The sequence below is a fragment of the Onychomys torridus genome, chromosome 1 (genome assembly GCF_903995425.1).
Source record: "Onychomys torridus chromosome 1, mOncTor1.1, whole genome shotgun sequence".
Classification (NCBI taxonomy): Eukaryota; Metazoa; Chordata; class Mammalia; order Rodentia; family Cricetidae; genus Onychomys; species Onychomys torridus.
The window spans coordinates 26,780,795-26,800,862 of NC_050443.1; the positions used below are offsets into that span (position 1 = coordinate 26,780,795).

The following is a 20,068-nucleotide window of genomic DNA, read 5'->3' on the forward strand; positions in this document are numbered from 1 at the left end:
CAGGATCTTTCTACATAGTCCTGGCTGTCCTGGAACTCATTGTGTAGACCAGACTGGCCTCAAACTCACAGAGATTCACCTGCTTCTGCCTGTGGAATGAATGCTGAGACTTATGGCATGTACTACCATGCCCAATTTTTTATTTAAAATTTTAATCACGGATTTTTTTCTTGGCACTCATTTTGACTCATTGGAAATATTATGTATGGGCCAAGATGTTCAGCAGCACATACAAATTAATTAATTAAAATAAGAAAAAATATATCACCTTAGCTGGGCACATGGCACACACCTATAAGTCTAGCACTTAAGAGCCAGACAGAAAGAAAGGAGTTTAAGGACAGCTTGGGATATATGACATCCAGTCTCAACAAAACAAAGCAAAATTACTATCTGAGGATGGGTGTGGTGGCACATCCCTAGGCTACACAGCAAGACCTTGTCTTCTAAGTAGACATACAATAATTAAATGAATTAAAATAAACATTACTGAGTAAGGCACTATATTTAATTCCCCAAACTTCCAAAATTAAAAATAAAAATAAACTGGGCAATGGTGGCACACGCCTTTAATCCCAGCACTTGAGAGACAGAGGCAGGTGGATCTCTGCGAGTTTGAGTCCAGCCTGGTCTACAGAGTGAGTTCCAGGACAGCCAGGGTTACAGAGAAACCCTGTCTCGAAATAATAATAGTAGTAATAATAATAACAATACCTGGGGCTGCAGAGATGGCTCATTGGTTAAGAGTGCATACTGGTCTTGCAGAGGACCTTAGTTCAGTTCCTAGCATTCACCTCAAGCCTCTCATAACTACCTGTTATCTCCAGCTCTGGGGCATCTAACACCCTCTTCTGGCCACTGTGGGCACTGCATTCACATGTACAGTCCCACATACAGACTCATCTATGGTGGTTAGAATGGAAATGGCCCATATAGGCTCATATATTTGCAGGGTTAGTACCCAGTTGATGAACGGTTTGTAAAGGATTAGGAGGTGTGGCCTTGACAGAGGAGGTGTGCCACTGGACATGGGGTCTGAGGCTTCAAAGGCCCACACTAAACCCAGTGTCTGTCTTTCTCTGTCTGCCAGCTGCCTATGGATAAGGATGTAGCTTTCGGGTCCTACTCTAGCACCATACCTGCCTGGTGCTGTGCTCCCTCATCATGGTCACGAACTAACCCTTCTGAAACAGTACACAAGCCCCCAATTAAATGCTTTAGTCACTGTGTTTCTGCAGCAATACAAGAGTAGCTACGACAATAAATTAAAATTTAAAATAAATATTAAAAAATAATTTTAAGCTGAGCATGGTGATGTGTATCTTTAACCCCACCATTTGGAAGGCAGAGACAGGTGGATCTCTGTGAGTTCAAGGCCAGCCTTGTCTACAAAATGAGTTCTAGGACAGCCAGGGCTACACAGAGAAACCCTGTCTCAAAAACAAAACAAAACAAAAGTAATTTATCCCCTTGACTCCCATTAGAGTGGTCAACCTTTAATTCCATAGGCCTGTGTGATAGCCACTTTGGGTCAATGGGTCCACCTTGTGCCTTTGTGGTGTCCAGGGCAGGAAGGAAGGCAGTTCCCACTCAGCTCAACATCCCCCAAAGGTAGCAAGACCACAGCCCTGAGCCCGAGCCTTACGCTGGTGATCGATGAGGAGGGTGGCGGCAAAGTAGTGAGCCAGGGCCCTGTAGTGGTGGGCCTTCACGTAGGCCACACTGGCCCACGAATATGGCACGTTCTCTTTCACCGGTTCCTGGCTCATGGCTGTATGCAGCTGCAGGTAGGCTTCTGCCACCTGAAATAGAAGGGATGTGGGCAAGGAAAGCCTGGCACAGGGGCCCTCCCACACGTGGCTGTGAAGACTCCTTTCTTCTAAGCCAAATCAATCCTCTGCTGGAGAATGCTCCAGAATGTAGGCGCAAAGCCAAGCAAGTCCACCTGCTGTCAGCATCGGCGCTAACAGAGGATCAAGCAACTGTCATGAGGCTGCTTTTTCGGCTCAGCTGCAGATCAACTGATGATCCCTATCTGAAATACCAGTACCTGCCAAGCAAACGCAGGCTGGCCCCCTCGGTGGCACGTTGCTCAGGTTGTGGGCAAGCTGCTGCCATGACCCCTCTCCTGCTCCTAGGCACCTGTACCAGTGGATCCTGCCCACCCAGAAGTCACAGGAACTAAGAAGCCTTTACCTTGGCAGCCTCCTGAGCCACTTTTACCAGCACAAAAAACTCATTCTGGATCCCTGGAAGGCAGACTTTCTCAAACACGCTTTCTTGGGCTTGGGCGAGCATCATTTTGATCAGCACACTGAGCATGGCAGGGCTCATGTCGTAACTTGGAGTATGAGTGAATGTCTCTTTCAGGTAGTTTAAAACCCCTAGAATCAGAATATATTGCTCTTTAGTAGGAAATCATACTCTTTGTTTTTTTCCTGGAGCTGAGGACCGAACCCAGGGCTTTGTGTTTGCTAGGCAAGCACTCTACCACTGAGCTAAATCCCCAACTCCATGGAAATCACATTTATTTTATTATGCTGCTATAGAGAAAGAAGAAAGAAAATACAACAGGATTGGGGGTGTCACTCATCAATGAGTACCTGCACAGCACACAGGAGACCCTGAACATGAGCCACTAACCATGCAAAGAACTGTCTATCTGTCTGTCTGTCTGTCTGTCTATCTATCTATCTATCATCTATCTACCTATCATTTAGCTAATGAACATATACAATTTATACATATTCCTAGTATTATGCACACATATGACAGACATCTATAATTTATATTATGTACATATAAAGGTGGCCCACACTTATAATCCTAAAGCAACTTGAAAAAGATGCATTTCACCAGGTGTGTGGCACACACGTTTAACCTCAGCACTGGGGAGGCTGAAGCAGGAGGATGGAGAGTTCAAAGACAGTCCGGGCTACAGAACAAGCCTCGGCCTGACTCTCAGTTGCCGTGCTATCTAGCCGTCCCACTTCTTTGTGCAGACCTAAATAATTGCATGAAAGACCTGACTGCTACTAGGACACCCATGCTTACCGCAGCACTGTCCCAACAGCCAACAGATAGACTACTCTGCTGATGGAGTAACAGGTGACCAAAATATCTACACACACAGAGCAGAATATTCTTCAGCCGTAAGAAACCTGAGGGGCTGGAGGTAAAGCTCGTGGTAGAGCGTGTGCTTAAAATGTGTGCTTACAATGAGGAATGTGGCGGCCTAATGTTGGCACTGGAGAAGTAGAGGGAGGGGGTCTCTATGAGTTCCAAGCCAGTCTGGTCTACAGAGCGACTGTCAGGCCTCCCAGGGCTGCACAGTGAGATCCTGTCTCAAAAGACAGGGGACTGCAACTCGGATGTGTGGACAACATGAACGAAAACTTTTATGCTGAGTACAATGAGCCAGCCACAGAATGACAGATAGTACAGGATTCCATTCAGTGAGGTTCCTGGTCAAACTCAGAGGCACAAAGTAGAACAGAAGTCACTGGGAGCTGCAGGAACAAGGGAAGGGACATTGCAGTCTACTAGGTACAGATGCCAGGTGTGGTAGCACACCCCTGTAATACCAGCACTTGAAAGGGGGAGCAGAAAGATGGCCAGAAGACCCCGTCTCAGTAAGTGAATAAAAGCCTGAATAAGTAAGGCCTGCTCCAGTGCACACGATGAGGCCACGCTGGAGCTGGAGGGAGCCGATTGCTGCACAGGGCACTTCATGCAACTGAGCTGCATGCACACTTAACAAAACTGTCGTGCATATTTACCACAGTAAAAAATATTGAAACTGTCATTTATAATATCTCTACCTCATCACAGTGTTTTACATCAGATTCTCTTCTAAGACATTTACATACACATGAAGCAAAGGAACGAGCTTTGTTTCTGTCTCCCCGGGGACATTCCATCCATGACTGGGCATGTGATGGAGAAAACAGAAAGTGGGGTGAATGAGGGCTGCCAGGGCTTTTCCCTGGGGAAGCCTCCACTGGACATGCCCACACTGCCACCCTCGACTGACTTCCTGACACTCAGAAGAGTTAACTGTGGCAAGCAGTGACTGATGGTCAACCTGGAGTGAAGGGACTGGACTGCAGGCATCCCACCCAACTGGTTCCTCTGGTTTTGCTGCCCCAAAGAAGGATGGTGTCTGCTGCAGGCTGTTTGCCACCTCCCTCCTCCATCCCAGATGTCCTGTTACTAAGTTTCTTTGTTTGTATTTCTGAAGCCTTGGAGGCAGGTCACAAAGTGTGACTCCCTAAGACTCCTCAGAGCTCAGCCACAATTACACAAGCCTGCCATCCCAGCATGCCAGAGACTGAGAATTTGGGGCCAGCCTGAGCTAAATATTAACAAGTCTTTGCCTCCATGAGTCAAAATGGCAAAGCTGTGGTACTTCACAGGTCTTAGAGTGATGTGTCCAGGCAGGCTCATGCAGGGAGAGGAAAAGATAAAGCATGGTGAGTGAAGGGATGCTAGACTGGAGAGGTGAATGGTGACACACACTTGTAATTGTGGCACTCAGGACGCCGACACATGACAATCACCTCAAGTTCAAAGTCAGCCTAGCCGACATAGTGAGTTAAAGGCCATTTGGTAGACACAGTGACAACCTGTCTCAAAGGATTAAAAAAAAAAAAAACCCGAAACCCAGCTATCAAACTTGCCGCTTGGACGGTCACCCTGTGGTCTGCATCGCAACTGCCATCATTACCCTAAATTCTGCAGACAAGGGGCCTGCTAGACAGGAGCAATGCAGCCCTCCGCTACCTCCATCAGTGCCAGGCTGGCCGGCTGTACCAGCTCTCATGACCTGGCCCTTACAGCTTGGTGGTAAGCTGGTTTTCTTTTGGCCCTCATTCTCGTTCAAAACAGGATGAGCTATAAGGGTGATGAAGTGAAAACAGGCCGATTGTGGTGGCACACACCTATGTCTCAGCACTTGGGCTGAGGCAGGAGGACCCCAAGTTCCAGGCAGTCTCTGGAAGCGACAGAAGCCTCAGGCTCCTGGTGCATGCTACCTGACAGCGCTGAAGTCGGCCGCGGCAGGCTCTGCAAACTTGCCGATTAAGCACATATGAAAGTGTAGATAACAACAGTAATTCCCTCTATCTGAGGTTCAACTTTGTTCCGGCTCAGTCACCTTCAGCCAACTGTAATACAATAATGTTATGTGGAAAATTCCAGAAACAGGCAATTCATAACACTGGCCCCTTGTATTGTTATCATTGTTCTGTTTTTATTGTTTTGTTAATCTTTGACTGTGCCCAATCTGTCACGGATATGGACATATTACAAGACTTCTTTCTTCTATCTTCCTTCCTTGTCGTTTCTCCAGTCCCTGCCTTTGTCACACATGCCAGGCAAATGTCCTGCCCCTGAGCTCCGTCTCCAGGCCCCAGACTGTTTATAGTTTCATACATGTGTTGGAACATGTCCCCTTATGCATAGATTACTGTACTGACGGATACAGTAACAGCTAATAGAAAATTCTAAAGACTACATCTTCACCAGTTAGGGCAAATTACTGTATTCCCATCATTGAAGCCACTCACCTGGAAAAAATTAATAATTAACAAGCCTCACTATGCATATGAGCCCTAGTGGATTGAGATCACATGATGCCAACCATTAAGTAAGTCTCCTGACTTACAGCCATTTTTCTCCTTTAAAGATTGACCCTAAAGCCTCCCTTCAAGCTAGTCAAGCCTTCTGCCTCTGAGCCACGCCCCACTGCCCCAACCCCTCACTGGTGGATTTCAGGCAAATGCTCTCTCTCTGGAACCATGCCCCGAGCCCTTTTCAGACTTGCAAAGCATTAGTACTGGGTGGGTCTACAGAGGACCCATGCAATGCTCTTGAGCTGGGGACAGAGTCAGCACCATTGGTGCCACTTGGTGGGTTCAAGACTGTAGCATGGCTGCCCTGAAGGACACACACCTGCAGCTCTCTGGAAGGCATCCACGGCGCTCTCCAGCCCAGCCTGTGTCTGCCGGTTACAGCGGGTCCCAATCTGGGTGTAGAGTGCCCCGATGTTGAAAAGAATGCTGGCCTTCTCCAGCAGCAGGTTCTGCTGGCTGACTGGAACCCCAGTGAGGGAGTCATACCTATGAAAAACAAACAGGTCCCGATCATACAGATGACTTGGCTAATTAACCCCACTTCTGGGCACACAAGAACAAAAAAAGCTCACTTCTCACATGAAATTAAAAGATGCACACAAAAGCAATCAGGCTTGTTTCCAAGCAAGATGATAGGTCTGACTATATGTGAAGCGGACAGTTGTTCTATTCTTGAAGCACCACCCTAGAGATGCAGCAAGTAACTGCTCCAGGAAGTACATGTGGGGCGTGGCCTCTCGGTGGCCCTTAAGACCTGGGATACACATAGGCATCACTCTCGCCTCTCCCTAGTGGGACTTGGATGAGGGACTGGTTCAGGTGGTAGTGTTCTAGAACCTGTGACAATTCTGTTCTATACAGTGAGTTTATCCCCTTAATAAATTCTTTGCCCTTTAAACAGACTCCGTGAATTTTCTCATTTTATATATATGGGGTTCATACCTATCATCCCAGCACTCAGGAGGCTGAGGCAGGAGGACCATGAATTTGAAGCCAGCCTGGGGTATACAGAAAGACCTATCTCAAAAGAAAAAGAAAAATATCCCCACAAGCCAGACCTGGTGGTGATGCCTATCATCCTGGCACCCTCTGAAGGCTGAGGCAGGAGGATTGTGAGTTTGACAGTCTAAGCCACCTACCAAGAAACCTTTCTCAAGAAACCATATTAATCTTTAAATGATCATGGAAAGGAGTCAAACGTTTTGTTTCAAGTTTTAAAATCTCCTTCCAGTGGTACACATTTATCATCACAGCACTTGGCTTGCAGAGTCAGGAGAATTGCAGCCAGTTTGAGGTTGATTTAAAAGGATCTTGGGACTACATGGTGAAATCTTGTCTTAAAAAAAAAAACAAAACTTCTCTTTTTGCTGTCCTTGTCCCTGGGATCAAACTCAATTCCAGCTCACACCCACACCCTGCTCCATGTAAGAAAAGAATCTTCTCAAAAAGAAAAAAAAAATTGTCTTGCTTCTCATTAGTTCCACCTGAGAACTCTGGACTCCCTCAATGACAAAATGGATGCACACCCATACCCACATACATACACACACCCACAAAGGCCCCTTTCTGAGGCTCGTTTGAGAAGCAAGAAGCCACAGTCACTGTTTTCCATCTCTGGGTCCTTACACAAACACAGATTTGCAGACAGTCCCTACCCAGGAACCTGCTAGGCAAACACCACAGTCAGAGTGCAGAGGTGCACAGCAGAGGGACCCCAGAGAGCACTTACCAGGTAAACAAGAGCCCCATGTGGCGGGTGGCCGGGAAAAACCTACTCTCCACAAAGCCCAGCTGGATGAAGTAGGACATGAGCAGCTCAACCCCTGCCTCATCCCTGCTGGGTGTTCGACAAGCCTGAAAAGGAAGACATAGAGGTGTGGGCAAGGTGAGGATCAATCGTGGGCCAGGACCCATCCCTGGACACTCAGACACCTTGCTGTGGGTATCATGAACTCTAGGAGAGGCAGAGGAAGAGGAGAAAATGAGGAATCCCGGAACCCAGCCCCAGCCCCAGCCCCAACATGGGCAGGTCTCACCCCTTCCACAGTCTTCTGACACAGAATGATGATCCCGACAGCCCCTCTCCAAGCCCAAGCATCCTGGACTCTCTAAGGCTACAAAAGTGTCCCTCATGGGATGTCCGAAGCCTCGGCAAGCAGAGCTGACTGGCTGACTGCTGCACTTACCTGCCTCAGGTCCATAAGATCTGCAATGTCATCTTCGTACAAATAGCTGTCTTCGCTATAATGTTCCAAGATAAAATCCTGTTAAGAGAAAAAGACAGGGTGTGAGTCAGCAGCCGTGGCTGCAACTGGAGGGAGCTGTATGCCCTGTGTATACAAGGCCCTGGGTTCTGTCCCTGAAGGGACACTAGCCCACCACAGCACATGGCTCTGGCCAGCCTTGCCCTCCTCCCCCATTCCCTCTGCCATGCTAAAACTCCTTAGATTACATTCCTAAAGCTAGCCACAAGGTCTGTTCCCTTATTTGGCTACTTCCTCCTCCTGAGGCTGACTACCAAGGTCCAGCAATCAGAAGCCCCCTTTGGCTCATCTAATTAACATGCCCAATAAAAATGAAACACTTCATAGTACCATAGGGGTCCCCTTTACCTTTATATACTGCCGTTTTCCTGTGTGCCTCGTCCCTCTCCTCTCTCCAGAGGCAGTCCTTTGTCCCTCTGGGACAAACACCTTTGCCCTCTCCCTTTGTCCCTCATCCTCCATCACCCTTACAACAGCACCCTAGCCCGTTCCAACACAGACCTCCCTTCTTCTCTTCTTAAGAATGGCACCTGAAGGTCATTTGCTGCTGTTTTCCACCTGAGTCAGAAAGCGGCCATTTTAACTTCTCTTCCCTGCTCCCCTAGTGTTTGGCTGTGGTTTGTGCCTAATCTGGGGTCTGGAAGGGAGCCCCCACCATTCGGGAATCTGCTTCAGTCCCAGCATGAGGGAAACCCACCAAGTCAAAACCATAAATCTAGCTGGTGTTGTGGTGCACACTGTAATCCCAGCACTTAAGATACTGAGACAAGAGGATTGGCAGATTTGAGGCTGCCCAAGCTACATGTTGAACAGCAGGACAGCCCGAGCTGTTGCAGAATATTATTTTAAGGTGTGTTTCTTTTGTTTACATTGCATTTGTTTAACTCTGTGAAGCTGAGTTACTGTGCCTGTCTAAAACACCTGATGGTCTAGTAAAGAGCTCAATGGCCAATAGCAAGGCAGGAGAAAGAATAAGTAGGGCTGGCAGGCAGAGAGGATAAATAGAAGGAGAAATCTGGGAGAAAAGGAGAAGTATCCAGATAAGAAAGACATCAGGGGCCAACCACCCAGGGCCAAACAGCCAGCCACAGAGTAAGAAACAAAGAAAGGTATACAGGAATAGAAAGGAAAAGGCCCAAGGCCAAAGGTAGATGGGATAATTTAGGTAAAGCTGGCTAGAAACAAGCCAAGTTAAGGCCAGACATTTAAAGTAAGATTAAGCTTCTGTGTGTAATTTATTTGGGAGCTGGGTGGTGGGCCCTCCAAGAGAGTAAAAAAACCAAAAATACCAATAACACTGAACAATATACATGACAGCCTATCTTAAAAAAAAAAAAAAAAAAAAGAACAAAGTGGGCTGAAGAGCTAGCTCAGCGATTAAGAGTGTGAGGGTTGCTCTTGCAGGGGATCCAAGTTAACCCATGTCAGGTGGATCACAGCTTCTTCTATGTCCAGCTCCACTGGATCAGATGCCTCTAGCCTCCTTGAGCACCTGCACTCATGTGCACAAGCCCCCTCCCCCCCAACATATATACTATTTAAAAAAAATAAAAATAATAACTTTTTTGGTTTTCAAGACAGGGTTTCTCTGTGTAGCTGTGGCTGTCCTAGAACCTGCTCTGTAGATCAGGCTGGAAAAATAATATTTCTTAATGCAAAGAAAACAAATTGAAGGGAAAAATGTCTCTCTAAAAGTTAAGTGATGATACATTAACAACTTCTGACAGATCTGCAAGCGCTCAGACCATCCACCTTTACTCTGCCTCAGTACCTGGACACATGGTCTTCTGAGCCAAGGTGACCGGCCTAGGGATGTCTGGAGGGGGGGACCTTTGTGTGAATGGCCCTGGTGGTTAGACTTATAAGATGCTCCAGTACAACCCTTTAATTGAGAGCACAACAACCCACTGTTTAACAACTGCTCTGAGTTCATGTGGCCATTCAATGGGCAATGATGGGCACTTACTATATGCCAGTCACTGTTTGAAGATCCTTCCCCTTCACCTGGTTCACAGTGACTCAGGGGAGGTGACCCACAACAGGTTAACAGGATGCACAAATTAGAGGAATATCCCTCATCTAAAATACTTGGGATTGTTCATGCTTCTTGACTTCAGACTTCTTCAGATTTCAGATTAGTCATATGTACATACTATATTTTGGGCCCCAAATATAAGCTTGAAATTATTTTTTCCTTTTTAAAAGATTTGTATAGGCAGGCAGCGGTGGCACATGCCTTTAATGTGAGCACAGGGAGGTAGAACCAAGTGGATTTCTGAGTTCAAGACCAGCTTGGGCACAGAGAGGCCAGAAGAAGACACTGTTTCCCCTGGAACTGCAGTTAAAGTTTTGCAAGCCACCATTTGAGTGCAGGGAACTGAACCAGGGTCCTCTGCAAGAGCAGCCAGTATTGACAACCTGCTGAGCCGTCTCTCCAGCCCCAGGTCCCGTTTCAATGCATGCTTTGCACATGTAGCCTGAGGATTTTCTTACATAATACGTTAAAGAAATTTAATGTAACTGGGCAGTGGCGGTTGGTACACACCTTTAATCTCAGCACTCAAGGGGTAGAGGCAGGCAGGCAGATCTCTGTGAGTTCAAAACCAGCCTGGTCTACAGAGTGAGTTCCAGGACAGCCAGGGCTACATGAAGAAATCTTGTCTCAAAGAACCAAAAAAAAAAAAAAAAAAAAAAGAAAGAAAGAAATTAATTTACTAAAGTAGCCCAAGGGTCTCAAGAGATGGCTCAGCAGTTAAGAAACATAGCTGTTCTTTCAAAAGGATCCAGGTTCAATTCCCAGCATCTACATGGTGGCTTACAACCATCTGTAACTCCAATCCTAGAGGATCTGATGCCCTCTTCTGACCCCCAGGGGTAGCAAGTATGTATATGGGGCACAGACATATATGTAGACAAAACACCTATGTACAAAATAAAAGAAAAATAAATCTTTAAAAAAAATCAGGGGGGTGGAGAGGTGGACAAAATGCTCGCTGCACAAGCATCAGGATTTAGGATTGCATCCTCAGCACCCATGAGTAAAAGTTGGGTCTACAGTGCATGCATGGGATCCCAACATCTTGGAGACAGGGCCAGATAACCAGATAACAGGAGTTCACTGACCCAATACTCCTAAAAAAAAAAGAAGAAGAAGAAGGTTGAATGAGCTCCAGGTTCAATGAGAGATGCTGTCTCAGAACAAGGAGGTGGTTTGGGGAAGACCAGAGCAAGGCAAGCATCTTCCGGACTAGACAGGAACCCACCAAAGCTGTGGCTGCCTACGCAAGATCTGCACAAGAGCAACCCAGTCAACATTCCAGCCTAGCAGGGAGAGCTCACGAACTCCCACCCTCACTGAGAAGCTATTGACAGTAGATGGCTTCTGAGAGAGGGGAAGTTAACTTTCTTTAAGGGTGTGGCCCGTAGTAGATCCACTCTGATCCCATGGGTGGCCCTATATCCCTGAGTATATGGGCAGCTCAAATAGGATTTGGTGAGTTATAAAAATAAAAAGGCATAAAGTTGGGAAGTGGTAGGGGAGTTGGGGGTGGTGTGTGGATCTGGGAGGAGTTGGGAGAAGGAGGATAAAATGATCAAAATACATTGTATAGCCAGGTGGTGGTGGTACACACCTTTAGTCCCAGCACTCGGGAGGCAGAGCCAGGCAGATCTCTGTGAGTTTGAGGTTAGCCTGGTCTACAGAGCGAGATCCAGGACAGGCCCCCAAACTACACAGAGAAACCCTGTCTCGAAAAACCAAAAAAAAAAAATATATATATATAGAGAGAGATATAGATATAGATAGATAGAGATAGATATAGAGATAGAGATAGATATAGATATGAATATACAAAATACTCCAAGAGCTAATGAAATATTATATTAAAAAAATAAGATGTAGCCAGGCGGCAGTGGTGCACACGTTTAATCCCAGCACTCAGGAGGCAGAGGCAGGCGGATCTCTGTGAGTTCGAGGCCAGCCTGGTCTACAAAATGAGTTCCAGGAAAGGTGCAAAACTACACAGAAAAAACCCTGCCTCAAAAAAACAACAACAAAAAAACAAAAACAACAACAACAACAAAACCCCAAAAAACAAATCAAACCAAACCAAAATACTGCCCAGAAAAGAAATTTATTTTGATGGCATTTCTCCCCCATCTCCAAATGCTGGGCAAAGAGCCTGCAGTCTTAATGACAGGCAAGCACTCTTTACTGAAGTACATCTCCAGTCCTGGTGATGCTTGCTAATAGATATGGCTACTTTAAAGCTTATGTCCTTAAATAGAGTGAATCACATCATGAAGCTTGCTTGACCTAACATTCCAAAGAAACACAGGCTGGGCTGGATCAAGTTCACCGCCACTCCTCAAGCATGAATGTGCAATGGAGAAAATGGAAAGTCTGCTAATTGCTCTCATTTTTGCATGACTGACATCTGCAGGCTCCCTTTTAGGCTAAAATGACACAGTTGGAAACCTCAGCTGAGCAGTGGTTGGCCGCGTCCACAACACAGGTTTTTTTTGTTGTTTTGTTTTTTTAACTCACTCTAATGTGGAATTTGGCACGTGAACTATTTAGATCTCCAGGGATGCCATAAAATCCCCAGGTTTCTATGACAGAGTAGCCTTTTAAAATGCTTGCATTCTTGTAACTCTGGCACTAAGCTAGACCTTAAAGAAACAAAGCCACAAACACAATGGAAGACACTCCTTCAAACACTGGCTAGAGCCACAGAGCATGGTGGGTCACAGCCAGAAGTTCACGCACCTGTTAGAAGGCAGCAGGAGGAGGCCGCTGTTCAGATGTTTTCCTCCCAGAAAAATCAATTTCCCAATGACCTTGAGTCCTAAATTGCTACTACCTGCCCTTCTCTAGCGGAGTACTCCCCACTCACAGGGATGTGCCCTGGATTTGACCAGAACAGAAGTTTAAAAAAAAAAAGAAAGAAAGGATGAATGCCAGTGGTTGGGAGGCAGAAGCAGGTAGATCTTGGAGTTTGAGGCCAGGGCTACATAGAGAAACCCTGTCTTGAAAAACAAACAAGACCCTGGAGGGGTTGGAGACATACATGACTCACTGGCTAAGAGCTGCTCTTGTACAAGACCTGGGTTCATTTCCCAGCACTCACATGGTGGCTTCCAACCATCTCTAACTCCAGTTCAGGGGATCCCTCTTCTGGCCAATGGCAGTACTGCATGCACATGGTGCACATGCATACATGCAGGCAAAGACCCATACCAATCAAAACAATAACAATAATAATTTTAAATGCCCCTGGCTTTTTGGAGGCTTATTTGTACCAAGAAATGAACAGTCTCTGTTTGAGAACAGAGGTGAAACAAAGATATTTTCAAAGTATTAACCAACTGTTCCTAAAAGATATATTTTGAGCAGCTGGAGAGAGGGCTCCTAGGTTGAGAGCACTTATTGCTCTTGTAGAGGACCTGAGTTAGGTTCCTAGCACCAACACTAGGTGGCTTGCAGCTGTCCCTCACTCTAGATCCAGGGGATCCTACACCCTCTGGCCTCCAAGGGTGCCTCATGCATATGAGTTCCAGCTTGGGCTACACAGTGAGACTGTCTCAAAGGCAAAGAACAGCGAGGTGGCTCAGAGGGTAAGGACCCTTGCTGCCATGTCTGATGACCTCAGTTCTGTTCTTCGGACCCAAATGACAGGAGAAAAGACCCAATTCCAAATTGTCCTCTGACCTCCACATACCTATAAGGGTTTGCATGTCCACCTGTCTGCAAGTAAACACACACACATACACACACAGAGCACACACATATACACATAACACAAACACACAAAGAACACACAAGTAAATATATAAACAAATGTAAATTTAAAAAATCCTTGCGAATAATGACACTAAAATAGAGTATAATCTACCTTTGGTCAGGCACACAAAAGGAGCTACAAAACAAGCAAACACAGACTACGAACACAGCTCACTGTAGAGTGCTTGCCTGCATGCACCAAGGTCCTGGGTTCCAGTTCCAGACGACAGAGCGGGCAGACAGGGTCAGAAGCCACCAGAGATGACAGTGAGAGTTTCAGAGCAGTGAGTACACAAAATTATCCTTATAAGTAGTCAAGTGAGGTCTCGGGGTCACCTTACAGACATCAATTGACACTGGGATCACGGTGCCTGAAGCCACTGCAAAAAATATGTCACCATTTCCCGCCGAGCTCAGAGCCCACGTTTGAGATTTACCTTGAGGACGACTGAAAAGTCAACTTCTTTGGTCTCCTTCAGGCCAAGAGGAATCAGAGGGATGGTAAAGGCCTCCCTATAAGAACACAAATGGGTACATGAACAGCCCAGCCCAGCCCAGCCCCTTCACATCCACAGCCTCGCCACCCACAGCCAGCTCAGGTCCCTGACCCCCATCCTCTAGGTCAACCCAGCACCCTTCCTTCTGCTTGAAGAAATCAACCACCAGCATCCTAAGGTGCTGGATATGACAGCCTAACTCACCAGACCCCTCCTTGGCGATATATTGTGTACCCTAAAAATATGCCTGAAGATCAGAGAACAGAACAAGCCACTAGATTAAACATAGAAGCCAGGCAGTGGTGGCACACACCTTTAATCACAGTACTTGGGAAGCACACGTGCCTTTAAAGGCTGGGTGGAGAAAGGTATATAAGGCGTGAAGAGACAGGAACCAGAAGCCTTTTTGGCTGAGGAAGCTCATAGAGGCCTATTGGCTGAGACCTTTGCAGGCTGAGGAGTCCTAGAGGTGAGACGTGGCAGTGGCTTGATCCTTTGTCTCTCTGGTCTTTCTGCATTTACCCCAGTGTCTGGTTCCAGGTTTTCATTAAGAGCAGTTAGGAATCAGTGTTACACCCTGCTGTGTTCACCCAATTCATCTGCCTCAGCCGTCTATGGGCAACAGTGCTAGGTTAATATAGGACTGCCGGAGTGCAAGAGGCTCACATCTGGGGTTCTCACTGCTCCACACAGGCATTTTGCCACACTGGACCTCCCTCTAGGCTACAGCCACTGTCACCTCCCTCTCAACTCATCACCACAGTGTGTCCGTCCTGCCCCCAACATCTCCCATGATAGAACCTGGGGCTCTCAGAGCTCTCTTTTCTTAGGGGCGTGTCATACCGTGTTTCTTATTGCACATATCCCCAAAGGCCACATTGTCACCCCACAGATTGACCTGTGAATGCTCCCTGGACCTACATTCCTAAGGGCAGGGCCAGAAGGAAGTGTTGTGTTTTGCAAATAGGGATTTAGCTCTTTGACCTGTAACAAGAGACCTCCATGGGCTGCTGAGCCTGGCCCAGAGAGAAGGCCAGGAATGCTGGGCAGGGTTGAGTGGACCACAGCTGAAAGCTGAAACTGCCTTTGTGGTACAATGGCGCTAATTGGCAATGTGGCCTCCCCAGAAGACCAAACCTGGTGGAAGCTCGCAAGTCTGGGTCTTACTGTTTAAGGCCCAGTCCTCCTGTGCCCACCTTATGCAGGGCAGCTACTGCCTAGTGAGAAGAGGGACCACAGATATGCTCAAGCCACTAGACTACCTCCACCCCAGGGTGGCACTAACAAGACTTTCTGAGGCCTGGGCCTCTCGGAGTTTGCTCATTTGCACACCGAGATCATGTCTTCTCTGCCCACCTCACAGAAGTGTTGAAAGATCTAAGGTACAGAGACAACTCATTTGGAAAACATGCAAGGTGTTGCTTGGAATCCTCATGTCCCTCCGCTTTTTCTGGTGACAAAGGAAATTAACTGAAGCCACTGTGAGGAGTGCCACACATGAGGCTGCAAGCGCCTCTCTTGGTAGGAAGAACACTCCTGGTCTTCAACACAGCAAGCAGGAGTCCAGACTATGCTACCACCCTGCCTGGAACATGTGAGCCTCTTAGCCCTTAGGCACAAAACACTAGATTCTAACGTCAGAGCACAGGCTCAGAGAATCTTGCACAGGGGTTGGGGTTGGGGGGTTTGTTGTTATTTGTTCTCACTGGGCTTTTGAAACTGCACTGGGAGTCCACAGATAAGCCAGACAAACACAGGTGTCATAGGCCAAATAACCAGCAGGGTTCCAGGCATGAATGCTTGTCTCCACCTTTGAGAAAGGCCCCAGGTGATATACAAGGGTCAGTATTAGGAAATGCACATTCCAAAGTGACTCAAAATTCTCTAGTGTCTTCTTTCTGTTAATCCAGGAAACTATCTCTGGTTTCTACTCAGGCTCACCCACTTCTTGAGAAGGCTCAGCTTCCCCACGCAAAAAACATGGAGACTACTTCCTTGGGACATTTTGGTTGTTTTGTTTTGTTGTGATAGTTAGGAATGAGCCTTGGGCAAACTAAGCAAACACTCTACCACTGAGCCACTTGGTACCTCTCTAAAGATTCTAGGCAGGTGCTCTACCACTGAGCCACGCCCCAGCCCCTCACTGGCGGATTCTAGGCAGGGACTCTACCACTGAGCCACACCCAGCTCCTCACTGGGAGATTCTAGGCAGGTACTCTACTACTGAGCTACATGTCCTGACCATTTTATTTTTACTTTAACACAGAATCTTGATATGTAGCATGAGCTGGCCTCAAACTTATGATCCTCTTGTCTCACCTTACTGAATAGCTGGGATTATTGCCCAAGCTATCAGACCATATTGATTATTTCTTTTTAAACATGGGTATCCCTCCACACTACCCTCCGTGGTTCACCTACAATGAGCAGAGAAATAAATCACTGAGCATTCCTGAGTGCCTTACCTCAAATGCTCCCTGAGGAAAGAGTTTGAATCTCAGTATTCATTTCTCAAATATTTAACAGGGTCTTTTTCTAAAGGATCCCCACTGTACCATCTTCTATGGGGATTTGGATGGGTTCTCCACTTTTCAGAGTAAAATATGTCCATCAAAGCAGTTTATGTTTTTTGGCATTCAATTCACCTTCCAGTTCTTTCCCTACAAACCTCACAGGTTCATCCCATTCACCCCAGTGGCACTGCCCAGTCCACTACACCAGCATCCTGTAGTATCCTGGATGGAGACACACTCTCCAGCCTAGAGAGCATTTGGAAAGCCTGCCCACTCACTCGGTGCCCTGGTACACTCCCACAGAGATGTTGAGTCCCTCCAGCTCCTCCTTCAGCATCTGCAGGTCTGAGTTGACAAAGCTCAGCTCCAGGCGGACCTGTTCCCGCACCTTCTGATTTGTGGCCACTCTGTTGAGAGGGGGGGAGGGGGGGGAGAGGGGAAGAGAGAGAGAAGACTCAGCCGGTGACCTTGCTGAGCCATTCCTACAAGGAATCTCAGGGGATGGCTACTAGATGTAATCAGATGAGCTACCCCAGAGACCCTGAGCTATCCTGACCACACCAGCCAACGGTCAGGCCTGGGATGTGGCTAGCACACTGAAGCCGCTGGGCATGAATCCTGAGAAGGCCTTGAAAGGAATTAATTAGCCTTGAGAAGACCAAAACCCAAACCAAACCAAACCTCCTCTTGTCACCCAAGAACAGGTCACAAATTATCTCCTTAACATGTGGTAGGCAGAGACAGGAGGACTGAGAGTTTGGGGCCAGCCTGGGCTACCAAGTGTGACTGTCTCACTGAAAAACAAATCGAAACAAAACTTTGACTATGAATCTGATCACGCACAAGGCTGGCAAGTCAGTCGGTGGTTAAGTGTGGATTCCCAGCACTCATGTCAGGTGGCTGATGGCTGTCTGCTGTCTGTCACCTCAGCTCAAGGAGGATCTCACACCTCTGGCTTCCTGAAGCACCAGCACTCATGAATTTATGTACACACACACACACACACACACACACACACACACACACACACACACCAAAAAGAACACAAATCTTAGCCAGGTGTGGCTGGTATATATCATTAATGCCAGCTTGAGAGGCAAAGGCAGGTAGCTCTCTGTAAGTACAAGGCCAGAACCAAAGATGAATAGATAGATAGATAGATAGATAGATAGATAGATAGATAGATAGACAGACAGATATACCTTTCAAAAAGGAAGACTATACAGAACCTGATGAAGAACACCTATCTATGAAAGCTGGTAGCTACCATTGTGTTTACTGGTGAAACACTGATCACTTTCCTTTTCTGAACAAAGCAATGAGACCACTCTTTACGTTCGCTTTTCTCTTCCTTTTTGCAGTCCTAGGGATGGACTCAGGGCTTTGTACACACAAGGTAAGTTCTGTATCACTGAAGCATACTCCCAACCCATACTTTTGTTTTTTGTTTTTTTTTAGCCCTGGCTGTCCTGGAACTCACTCTGTAGACCAGGCTGGCCTCAAACCCAGAGATCTACCTGCCTCTGCCTCGTGAGTACTGGGATTAAAGGTGTGTGCCACCACCACCCGGCTCCAACCCACACTTTTACCACTCCCTGTTGTGGAATATTCCTTTACACTTGTGCAAAGATGTCACTGTGATTGATTTAATAAAAAGCTAAATGGCCGATAGCTAGGCAGGAGGTATAGCAATGACTTCTGGACAGAGAGAGTTCTGGGAGAAGAAAGGCAGAATCACCAGTAGATAGAACAGAGGGAACAGAAGTGCAGGAGGAGAGGTAAAAGCCACGAGCCACATGGCAACATATAGATGAATAAAAATGGGTTAATTTAAGTTATAAGAGGTAGTGGGACAAGCCTAGGCTGTAGGCTCAGCTTTTCTAATTAGCAAGAAGTCTCTGTGTTGTTATTTGGGAACTATCGGGATGGACAATAAGACTCAATACAGCTCCCTGCCCTCCTGCCCTCCTTCCCTCCTTCCCTCCTTCCCTCCTTCCCTCATCATCCCAAGTGCTGAAATGACAGGCTGAGCCACCAAGCCCAGCTTAATTAACAACCCCAGTGGTAGAGTCCTCCAGCATGAGTAAGGCACTCATCCCTAGCACAGAATGAAAGAGGTGGGGAGTGATTAACTGAGAAGGGGACCCTAAAATTTATATGGAGCTGCAGATAACCAAAAAGAGCCAAAATGATTTTGGGAAAGGAAAGCAAAGTTGGAGGATGTACGCTATCTGATTTTAAAAGTCACTTACAGCCAGGCAGTGGTGGTGCACACCTTTATTCCCAGCACTTGGGAGGCAGAGGCAGGTGGATCTCTGAGTTCAAGCTCAATACAAAGCCAGAGCAATTGGTATGGCATGGTACCGATTAACATACACCTGTGCATTTATGGTCAACAGATTTTGATGAAAATGCTAGGACAGCTGGGGTGCAGGGTGGGGACAGACATTCAGTAAACGAAGCTGAAGTGATTAGATTTGCATCAGATGCTGGCAGCCAGGAGGGCCCTGGGCTTGGAGGACTCTTTGACCTTTGGATACAAAGATGACTCAGAAATCAATCCCAAGGTTTGAGCTGTCTCTAGAACAAGTGAGGTTTCTCATCACCTCATTGGTGGAAGAAGCTTTCTCAAATACAGTACACCTAGGCAAGATGGCGGATGTTCCCAGCTATCTCTGGGCCTGCCTAGAGGATGGACAAATCTAGAAGCATCTGGCCCTGGTCAGGCAGCAAGGATGGGGGCTTGGGTTCCTTGGTTCCTATGCTCCTTACCCAGGCTGCTTTTCTGAATGAAAACAAATGACTTCTATGGATCTTTTCAGAGGAAGATGGCCTTTTACATCAGTGACCCATTTGTGCATCTCTCTCAGGCTGTTGCCTGGCAACTGAACCCAAGTCTGAGAGGCATCATGCAAAGAGTGTCTCAGCACTTTCCTGTCCAGAAAAAGAACATCACCACCATGACTCTCCATGACCTGTGTCACAAGGGGGAGAAGAATCAGCTCCCTCAGGCTTTCATGAAAGAGCATGTGTATGCCATAAGAATCATTCAGAATGAGAAGATCCCACAGTTAACGCTCTCGGAGAAGTTGAGCCACGAACATAAAACAGGGATGGCCAGGCCACAACCAACTACTTCCTCCAACTACCCAACACACACAACATGCTTTCCTGCACCTTGGAGCCTCTGGGGTCTTTTTTTTTTTCTTTTGAGACAAGGTCTCATGTATCCTAGCCTAGCCTTACATGTGCCTTGTCTATCACACAAAGTTTCCATGTGACCATGGCTTTTCTGCCTCAAGTTCCAAGGATTACTTTGATTTGGGTAAGAAGTATTCCCCAAAGGCTGATGTGCTGAAGGCTTGTTTTTCAAGCCATG

The 20,068-nt window shown here is 46.9% G+C and overlaps 1 protein-coding gene across 3 annotated transcripts in view; it reads right to left on the minus strand.

The window, feature by feature from the left end:
- The window catches only part of Rhpn2 (rhophilin Rho GTPase binding protein 2), a 58,100-nt gene that overhangs the window by 14,856 nt on the left and 23,176 nt on the right, over nt 1–20,068 (minus strand). For all 3 annotated transcript variants that reach the window (XM_036207019.1, XM_036207011.1, XM_036207027.1), the window contains exons 3-9: nt 16,968–17,096; nt 14,117–14,192; nt 7,820–7,897; nt 7,363–7,487; nt 5,953–6,119; nt 2,197–2,384; nt 1,646–1,802 (exon numbers count right to left, since the gene is read on the minus strand). In XM_036207019.1, the coding sequence (XP_036062912.1) occupies nt 1,646–1,802; nt 2,197–2,384; nt 5,953–6,119; nt 7,363–7,487; nt 7,820–7,897; nt 14,117–14,192; nt 16,968–17,096 (920 nt within the window). The remainder of the gene's footprint in view (nt 1–1,645; nt 1,803–2,196; nt 2,385–5,952; nt 6,120–7,362; nt 7,488–7,819; nt 7,898–14,116; nt 14,193–16,967; nt 17,097–20,068) is intronic.